Source organism: Tetranychus urticae, chromosome 2 (genome assembly GCF_039701765.1).
Source record: "Tetranychus urticae isolate SD_2017Ah chromosome 2, NJAU_TeUrti_SD_1.0, whole genome shotgun sequence".
Taxonomy (NCBI): Eukaryota; Metazoa; Arthropoda; class Arachnida; order Trombidiformes; family Tetranychidae; genus Tetranychus; species Tetranychus urticae.
The window spans coordinates 18666462-18676341 of record NC_142959.1 but is presented as its reverse complement, the minus strand read 5'-3'; the positions used below and the strand labels follow the sequence as shown (position 1 = coordinate 18676341).

Below are 9880 nucleotides of genomic sequence, written 5' to 3'. Positions count from 1 at the left end.
GAGACCAAAAAAGACTATATGTAAGTATTATAACTTATTATAATATTTATGTTCACACTAAAGTATTTTTATCTAATTTCAGTCCGAACATGGCGATGATTTCTTCACAATAATTTATTATTCAACACATTCAACTGTAAGCGACTAAAAGAAGTCTCTCATGTTTAGATTTGTTGGAATTACAACAAAGAAAACTATTTCAATTACTAAATCGATTGATTTCAATCCGAGATGGCACCTTGGACAAAAATGATGAAAATGTCAGTGTGAAACAAACTACACCAATAGTAACCTGAATACACTTCCTGACCACGTATTATCATCTAATGTATCGGTTCTATGTGTTGCCTACTACGTTGGCTTCCAGAACTTTGAAAATTATGAAAAACACATAACTTTGTTGTTGTTGTTGTAACTGTTGTTGAACGCCAAACAAAAAATTATAAAAATGCTCGCTCAGCTTTTGTAAGACGCCTTAATTACATCAATTTCCTATACATTATTTAATCCCAATAAAAATTTTCTATTTCCTTAATCTTTCATTGTAAATGTATTCATCTCAACTTCAGCATACATTGAGTATTGAGACCATGTACAAAACATTTGGATTTGAAACCAATTATTTTATTGACATTATTGATATTATAAATTTGAAATAATCAGAAGAGGTCAACTGGTAAAACCAAGTCAAATCAACCTTACTGTGACTTGATTTTGGTATCTTACTCTGAAAATCAACCTCAAACCAATGGACAATGGTCAATGACACTCATCAAACTGTTACATTTTAACTGTAATATGACTTCTTCTCATCTCAAGTTTTGGTTGAATAAAACCTTGTAAATCTCTGGTTGACATTTTGATCTTATTAAAGCCATCTTTTGATATACTTGGTGAATTTGATCAAGATTAACAATCGAAAAATGGATTCCTCACTCAAAAGAGTATCATTGGAATTGTATTGAATGGTGAATCTAAAATGAAAATTAGCTTTCCCGTTAAAGTAACTGAAAATATTTTCTGATTGGTTCATTGAAACAGACCTTATAATATAAATCTTTTCTAATCCTCCTTCCTTTCACCCTGTTTTAGCCTTTTACACTCTGGGCCTTTGGTTAAATTATTTGATAGCCTTGGGTAATCATCAATGAATCATTCTCTATACACAATGTTACTTTCACTCTATTTTCACTGCACATCTCAGCATCATCATCATCTCCCTTTTCATCGCCAGTGTTGTTATTGATCCAATCTTATAACACAAACAGTCATCATAACAATCATTATCATCATCATCATTCTTCATATTCTCGCTCCTTTCTCTTGCCTTTCCATTCTAATTCATTTACCAGTTTCCAACTCGTGGTAGATTCACGTTTCACATGCTTTTACGCCTAAAAATATCATTCATCCTCTATCATCGCCTTTCATCTCCACTCTTCTTCTCCTCCTTTTTCACCAATCATCATTTTCCCTCTTCATCACTTTCTTTGTCTAGTCAGTGAAAAATAAACTGTAAAAATTGCTTTTCCTCTCAAGTTATTGGCTCAATCAAGACACTGGATGTCATGGACAAGCAATTTAAGGTCTACAAGCAATCTGATTATTGCAATCAGAAGTGAATTCACCTCTTGAAATTCATCTTTCCATTTAGTAGTCGCTAAGATAATTGTAACCTCAGATGAGCATCAAGTATTGTCACGGAGAATCAGTCTTTAAATTGCTAATAAAGACAGAATTGATTCGCCGTATCTTTCATACTACTGGTGACAATCATTTGAATAGTACAAATAATAATGATGAGTTGTTCAACAATGCGATTCGATTTGGCTTATAAATAACAAATGCAGTTGTCACCTTCATTTCATACCTTAACAATCACAATCCATCTCATCTCGTTTAGTATGAATAACTAAATAAGTGATGGCAGTAGTTAATAACAGCTAGTTAAAGCATGTAAAATCAAAGACGAATTGTTATGTTCACAGCTGATTTCGTGTGATAGTTCAAATGTTAACAATCTTCAGTATTGCATTCACATTTCAATCATCTCAATAGAAGGTTTTAACGAAGGAATTAATTTCTATTTGATCAGAGTCTATATTAATAATGAAAAGAAAACTGAAATCGTATTAAAGTAATAATTGATTGATGTTTGCCTCGTAAGCTATTTAATGTATCAACCAGACCATAATGTGTTAGAGGCTAGCTGAGGGTGGGATGAAGGAGGGTGATCAGGATAAAAGGGATGAAAGATACAATGTAAATCCAGTTTACAAACCAATAGGAAGATGAAATCAATGATCTGAGGAGGAGTTAATATCGAGCTAATTCAGATTATTCAATTTTTCTCATTAACTTTACCTGCAAATGTCAATCAACAGTTGAAATGCTAAACCTTAAACGTTTAAATCTAATGTTTTAATCCAAAAATTGATGGCACAATGAAGTGTGCGAACAATTAAACTTGACTTAACTCGGGATTGTTGAAGTGTTATACATTGTATAAAAAATGTATTTGTTTTGAAGATTGGGACTTTAAGATGGTTGGAGAGTTTTTAGATGTTGAACAAACAATTTGATGTAATAGACTTTAATCCACTGTTTCGCTGGTAATGATGATGGTGATGATGAAGGAGGGAAGAGGATGAAAAAAGGAGGGAGAGAGGAAGGTGAAGAGGATAAAGAGGGTAGAAGAAGCGTCTTTTTCAATGTAACTTTTGTAAAGTTAACTTTATCCTTCGACATAATCCATTGTTATCAGGTCAAGTGGGAACCAAAGTTATATTTATTACAATGTGAAAAATATGGTTAGACCTTTTTAACTTGTGAGTAACAAAAAATTGCGAGTGCCAAAGTATTAATACCACTTTAAAAGTAACACTGGTTGAGTGTTACATTTGAAAAGTGTCGCATTTGAATTGTCACAGAACGTTAAACATAAAGAATAAGCAATATCCTTTTCAAGTGATATCATTGTATTCACTTTTATACAACAATAATATATCAAATCGATTCTTATTCTTCTTCTTTCTTCGCCTTCTTTTCGTTTGCTTTTTTCTTCCAGTCTTCTTGTCCTCATCATCACTCTTTGATTGAACCATTTTAATAGTAACTCCTATGTGATAATTGTCACTACATTTACATGATTACATAGGCTTCCAATACAATTCAGTCAAAAAGGCAAACTGTTGACAAAAAGGAAAAGGAAATTTTTCTCATTAATTTCTTTTAACAATTTTAGGTAGATACTCACCGGTCAATAGAGTAGTAGATACCAGAATTAATGCCCAACATTTCATTATTTAAACAGTTCTTGAGTTGGTTAAAATTAATATCCAATGTTCATGATTGTTTCCTTCACTAATGTAAACTAAAAATATTCAGATTTGTTGAGGATCGAGTTTAAATGTTGATAATGAGTATACTGATACCATTACTGGATACTGTTATCTAGTTGACTAAAAGATACAACTCGAATCTATCAATGATAATTGATCCGATTAACTTCCATTTTTAACGGTTTTTTGCTTTTAATGACAAATTATGGCAACGGATGAATTAATAATTACCTAATGATTTTTTAATCGTTTAATATTGTAAAACCTTTCCTAGTAAATGTTTGATGATGTGTTTTGGAAACGATTCAAAAGGAAAAATATCTTCTGACTTACCTTATTTGCTCTTCGTTTTTTTGCTGACTCAAATCAACTGCCAAGAAGTCGATTCAAATGGCTAATGGACATGGTAATAAAATGGAGCATTCTGGTTGGATTCATCTGATTTTATCGTTCTTACTTGGTGTAATAAGTAAATGTGCGGCTAAATTTGAACTCGATTGAAAGATATATTTCAACTCTGGACTCTATTGGTTGAATGTGGAATCTAAGTTTATATTTGGCGATTCATCATTTCAAAGTGAGAGTATATTATTGTCAGTATAATCCGGAGATATTCAAACGCTGTTCTTTTTTTTCTGTTCAATCCATAAATAGATAAGTTGAAAATGAAAACCTTTTGTGTTGAATGGACTTTCCTATGGACTTTATGCTCAACCCACTTTGACGCTTCCCAACTTATCCAGACAATATCAACACTTTGAATAGTCTAACTTTTCACTTTATCATTTTCAAGAATCTGAATTGTTTGTAATTCCTGTTGTAATGAGTTACTTTTGAAAGTTAAATCATAAAAGAAAGGTGCTAATGGAACATGTTATTGAATTTTATCAACAATACCATCAGCTACTGTTACAGAAGAAGAAAAACACTTTTCTTCTTACCTCAAGATAAAAGTTACTTTCTTCCGGATTCACAATGGTTTTACTTTCTTTTTACCTTCTTCACCATGGAGCAAAGTTTCAAGTATTTGTCCAAACAATATGGAAAGCTCATCAATCACCAACAATCAGAATCAGTTTTCACTTAACAATGAGCATAAACAAAACAATGGACAGGAGCGAAGAAAATATTTTTTCTTGGTTTACTCATTGACAAAATAACTTTGTCAACAAAAATCTTTAACTTTTAACAAATAACCTTTTATATTGATTAACAATCACGTCTTCATCTATACCTTTCCTTACCCATCTCAACCTTCACATCGCTGGTATGTCAAGTAAATAATTCATCCATTTATAAAATATTAGCGACAACAATTTATTCACTTTTTTTTCTTTCTCTTGCAGTAAAGTCATTGTTGCCCAGTGCGAGTTGATGAGTTCAATCGGATTCAAAAGCCAGGCCAAAAGCTGGACCATATTAAAGACGAATCGCCTAATCCTGTTGTTAATAATTAGAGACGCTTGTTTTGTTCCTATTAATCAAGTATGAATGACAAAATAGTATGATTTACATTTGATAAATTAATCCAAAATGCAAGTCAAACTGAATACCCTTTAGCCATGCCACTCAACCTAAGTTAGGTAAGGTTAAAGTTGACAAGTCAATTGATGTCAAAGTACATTTAAAGCCATATCAAATTAATAAGCTTAGTTCGTGAACATATTTTCAAATAACAATTGAGGTTATCTAATTGAGAGCCAAAGAAAGATTAAAATCTTGTTAGCTAAAGAGAAATGGCAAAAGAGAAGAAATAAAATGTCAATTGATAGGAAGGTCAGGTAAGAAGGAAAGTTGAAATGGTGATGCCAATGATGACGATGATGAGGACGGTAAAAAAAGAGGAAGATATCGAGTCGCTTTCTTACCTTTTTTGCGCTTCTTTTGCTTACCTTTTCAATGGTACATTTCAATGGATTTGTGAATTGTTTTGTTGTAAGTTAGCGCCTTTCTCAATGATATCTTTTTGTAAACTTTGGTCTAATCCATTGTTACCAGGTCAAGTGGGAAGTAAAGTTATATTTATTATAATAGGTGAGAAATATGGTTAGACTATATACGAACGCGACTCGACTATTGATACCTTAACTATTGATTCTTAAGTGTTACAATAAAGTCACACAACGTTAAACATAAATAATAACTTGAAATACAATAAAGTGAAAAAACCTTGAATTGAGTTTTTCTTTTCTTTTTTCTTCTTCTAGCTCTCAACATATTTTTACCTTGATTTGCACACCTTTGGATATGGATGCTTTTATTAACTTACATTCAGCCAATTTGTCGTCCCCACATCAGTTTAATCATTAAGAATCAATTGGAAGTGTTGAAATTGATGATGAAAATGACGGAAAATGGCAAAAAAGGAAAAAAATCAACAATCAAAATTCAAGATTCTCAGAATCAAACATTGATATCAAAATGGAATTGAAATTTGTTCATTTTTCATCTCAACAGTTTTCACCTTTTTTCACCTTATTATTGGACCATTTAAACTCCTCCTTTCGCCCTTGTGGGATTGACTCGGGCCAACCTAGAGGAACCCAAATTTACTTGAGTTCACTCGCTGTTAACTGTTTCTCAATTTACTTTGCAATTTCAACCTTTCCTGACAATGTCACTCTTTGATGGGCAAATCTTTAGGCCTTGGGATCAATCATCTTCACCATCATCATCACCTTCCACCTCGTCATCATGTTGTTCCCAATTAAATCAATTGTTTTGTTATAATTCTTTGTTTAACTTTCCTTCCTTGCCAAATAACGAGCAAAAAAAGCAGCGACCAAAAAGGTTTAAATGTGTCCATTGTGATGTTTCATTTTCAAATAATGGCCAGCTTAAAGGGCACATTAGGATTCATACAGGTAATTATCAATTATATAATTTTTCATTCCTTTTAATCAACAGCCTTTTCATTGACAATTGTTGACGTTTTAAATGATTAGTCTAAATGGTTTTACCAAAGTGTTATATTAAAAGATTATGAAAAGTGTTTTCAAGTGGATTTAAGCAGATTTAACATTAATATTGGTTGTTGACTTTTTCAATGTAAAAATGGTAAATGGTAAATGTTATTTGTTGATAAATTGTGTCGACATGATACTTTGAAAGCAAATTATCATAACAATAAGAGCAAAAATAAGCGTCAAAATGACTTGAACTGTTAAACAAATTTACGTCCTTTAGTTGAACACAAAGAAAAGTTAAAACACTCGAGGAAATCAAAATATGAAAATGTTTTCTCACTATAAAATAGCAAAATGATAAATTAATATTAATACATAAGAAATGGATTAACTACCAGATTTACCAAGATTAGTCTCAGCTCAAGTCATTGAAATATGAGAAGTAAAACAATTTGAATTGCCATCTGATATCAACTCCTCCTTTCATTGATTTCAAACTTCCATTGGTTTCCATCTTTCATCCCTTTTATCCTGATCAACCTCCTTCATCCCACCCTCAGCTAGCCTCTAACACATTATGGTCTGGTTGATACATTAAATAGCTTACGAGGCAAACATCAATCAATCATTGTTGTAATACAATTTCAGATTTGTTTCATTAAGCCTAAATTGTATTATATTTCACTGCAAACCATTCAATGTTTCATTAAAATTATCGCAAGTTCGAATTTTGCTGTAAGATTTTCAAATCTTCAGAACTTCAATTTTAATGTTTGATTAATGTTTTAATTTACTCACAGAGTTAGTATATCAGTGTGTATCAGTTAACATCGGTGAAAGCTGAGCGTCTATTTCAATCACTCAGTCGATCTCATTTGTCATTCATCCTTCAATATCAATTGCTATTTACCTTTGTTAACTTTGAAAGGCTATGATGAAAGATAACCGAGACAAAGGATAAGACGAACGTTTGACAAGGTATTTAGTCCATTGTATTGACCCAAGAAAAGGTTAAACCTTGAAAAGTGTAAAGTGTTAAAGATAAAAGTTTAAGATGAAAAGAACCTAAAAGAAGAAGAGGAAGAAGAAAGAGGAAGAAAGAGTAAGATGAAGATGAAGATGGCGAAAGTGAGATAATCCCGCCTTTTCTTTAATTAAACTCATTAAAGCGTAAGAAATAAGCCTTTGAATGTTGGAATCTTAAAGAGACCCGAAAATGATTGTAAGGCTTGTGAATGGGCTGAAAGAAGGTGTGGATCAGTGGTTGGTCATCTTTACCAAATAATGGTTATTGTGTATTACTGTGACTCTCAAGTAGCTAAGGTCACTTGAAAAGGCTACTTAAACCATGTTATCTTACAATTTCTTGAAGTGTCGCTTTCAAGTAAACAGTAAATAATGTGTGAAAAGTATCGCTTTTTTGTCAATTGTTCATCACACCATATTGTAATAACATTGTCAATGAAACACTTTGAAGAGCATTAAATCACTTTGAATTTAAGTAATTAATTGATTTGCATTTTTATCTCTTTTTATTAACAGGTGAACGTCCATTTGCTTGTGATCATGAAAATTGTGGCAAAACGTTTACTAGAAATGAAGAGTTGACTCGACATAAACGTATTCACAGTGGATTAAGGCCTTTCTCTTGTTCAATTTGTTCAAAGAGATTTGGTCGTAAAGATCATCTTAAAAAGCATATTAAAACCCATCAAAGATGTGGACCAATGTCAATCCCGATTCCAATCCAACTGAACCAATTACAGTTTCCATTCAATTATAATCCATGGATAACACCTTTGTAATAAATGGCCAATCAAATCAACACAATTTATCATCTATGTACATAAAGAAGCCACAAATTAAAATTCAAATCAAATGTATCTTTACATTGAGACGTAATGCTCAACAATTAAAAGCATTGATTGAGAACAAAAAATGCAATTATCATTGAAATTGGCCTCAAAATTCTTGAACTATGAGACTAGCTACATGGAAATAGCTGGTGACTGATTATGGAGTTGTTTGAATATAATAGTCAGAATTGCTACTAAATTCATTGTTAACGAACATTGTATCTATTAGCAAATGTCCATTCAATCGTGATTGTCAAGAATACAAAAACGTTGTTCAACACTTTGGCATATTCGCAAGTTCATGATTGAATACTTATCTGTTGATTACCATTACCTCAGTCTAAATCTGAACAAACATGACACTTTTTAATATTAACCTTGATAGATTCTAGGAATTGAATCAATATTTTCCATGAACCAGAACAGATCAAAACACTGAAATCAATTGCAATTTAATTCACCAATCTTGTTTGGATCAAACAAAGTTCAACCTGAACTCTTTAGTGATTGCTATGGCTTACATTAAGCAGTTGATTTGTATTTATCCCGTTATTAACAAGTAAATTAACAAGAATAACTATAAAATACAATGATATGTTAATGAAATATTTATAGCTGTTAATTTATATGATAAAACTCACAATTCTATAAATATAATAGTTTCCATTTTTCAATTTCACTCGCATAAAAGTTAACTTGATATAAGAGTCCGACAAAAAATAACTGGAAAGCAACCCTGTTGGTTTTAAATTGACCAAACTATTAACAAACTAATAACATCATTCAGATTGAACATGGTAATAGAGATAGTTTGCTCTTCTGAATGGCATTATTAATGATTATCTCAATATTATCAGTTATTTTTGTATTTCAGGATTTTCCACCAGAGTTTTTCCATAGTAAACTCACAAAAGTTGGCATGATTTGTTGAAATAATGATCTAATGTAATATATATTTTAAAGTTTTTTGATAAAAAGTTCGAGAATAAGAAAAGAACATTAGATGAAAACTTTTGTTTGCAATCATTAATTTCACAGATGACCAAAGAGAAGCAAGAGATAGCATGAGAAAGGGTAAAGGGTCCTAAGCAAAGAGTAATAGCTATGCTTTTTAGTCCTGAGTAAGATGAGGGCTGACTCTGGATCTCCCCTAAAGAACTGGTGTTGTTACCGAAAACCAACTAAGTCAAAATTAAAGCAGTTTTGGTATGAGTATAATTTGATAATTGAAAAAATAATAATTTTTATATATTATATTGTAAATTGACACGTTGTAGCGATAATGAAATCATGTATGATATATTTATGATATAGCAGTAACACTCATGGCACAATTTTCATTCTGTACAAAAATTATGATATGAGATTTTCAGAAACGTAAATTTAATGCTGATTATTACACAAAATTTATATAAGAAAAGTTTGCTGGAGCGATTCTGCGATTGCGATGATACTTTTTTTGATCTTTTGGCTTTCTGGTAAGCTGTTTATTTTATTTCATTTCAAATATTGAATTAAATTTTCAATTTTTCGCTTAATTTAGTGAAGATCTGAAAAGATAAAGGTCATCAAAAAAAAATGATGAAAAGGCCAATGCAGAAAAACTAAGCCTTAAAATAAATCTTACTGCAAACAGTGCACGGCTCTTTTGAGAATGTCCTTTGCTGTAGAAGTAATGCCTGGATGCGTTAAAAGATGTTGATTGTGACGATCTACGGTCCGGATGGATGGTAATGCGAAATGAGAACGATACATTCTGAAAGCTTGGCGATTTTTA

General features: G+C 31.5%; 1 protein-coding gene and 1 long non-coding RNA gene across 6 annotated transcripts; one reads left to right on the top strand and one right to left on the bottom strand.

Moving 5' to 3' along the window:
* Positions 1–2132: 2132 nt before the first annotated feature.
* On the bottom strand, positions 2133–3365 carry LOC112539928 (uncharacterized). The gene is made up of 2 exons (XR_003083912.2): positions 3257–3365; positions 2133–3188 (listed from the first exon to the last, which is right to left on the bottom strand). It is a non-coding gene; the product is annotated as an uncharacterized LOC112539928 (long non-coding RNA).
* A 121-nt stretch (positions 3366–3486) lies between these two features.
* Positions 3487–8203, top strand: LOC107371844 (uncharacterized). 5 transcript variants are annotated; one of them, XM_089267913.1, is made up of 6 exons: positions 3487–3918; positions 3996–4608; positions 4688–5276; positions 5340–5375; positions 5549–6205; positions 7790–8203. In XM_089267913.1, the coding sequence occupies exons 5-6, from the start codon at positions 5956–5958 to the stop codon at positions 8050–8052; spliced, it is 513 nt and encodes a 170-aa protein (XP_089124039.1). In that variant the 5' UTR covers positions 3487–3918; positions 3996–4608; positions 4688–5276; positions 5340–5375; positions 5549–5955; the 3' UTR covers positions 8053–8203. The 5 variants fall into 5 exon arrangements, with proteins under 5 accessions (XP_089124039.1, XP_089124041.1, XP_089124042.1 ...); XM_089267915.1 differs by lacking the exon at positions 5340–5375 and having other exon boundaries at positions 3533–3918; positions 4688–4826; XM_089267916.1 differs by lacking the exon at positions 5340–5375 and having other exon boundaries at positions 3533–3918; positions 4688–4924.
* The last annotated feature ends 1677 nt before the right edge of the window (positions 8204–9880 follow it).

Coding starts and splice junctions, on each gene's coding strand:
- LOC107371844 (XM_089267913.1), top strand. CDS start 5,956: ATGTCACTCTTTGATGGGCAAATCTTTAGGCCTTGGGATCAATCATCT. Junction 6,206..7,789: donor GCACATTAGGATTCATACAG/GTAATTATCAAT, acceptor TTTTATTAACAG/GTGAACGTCCATTTGCTTGT.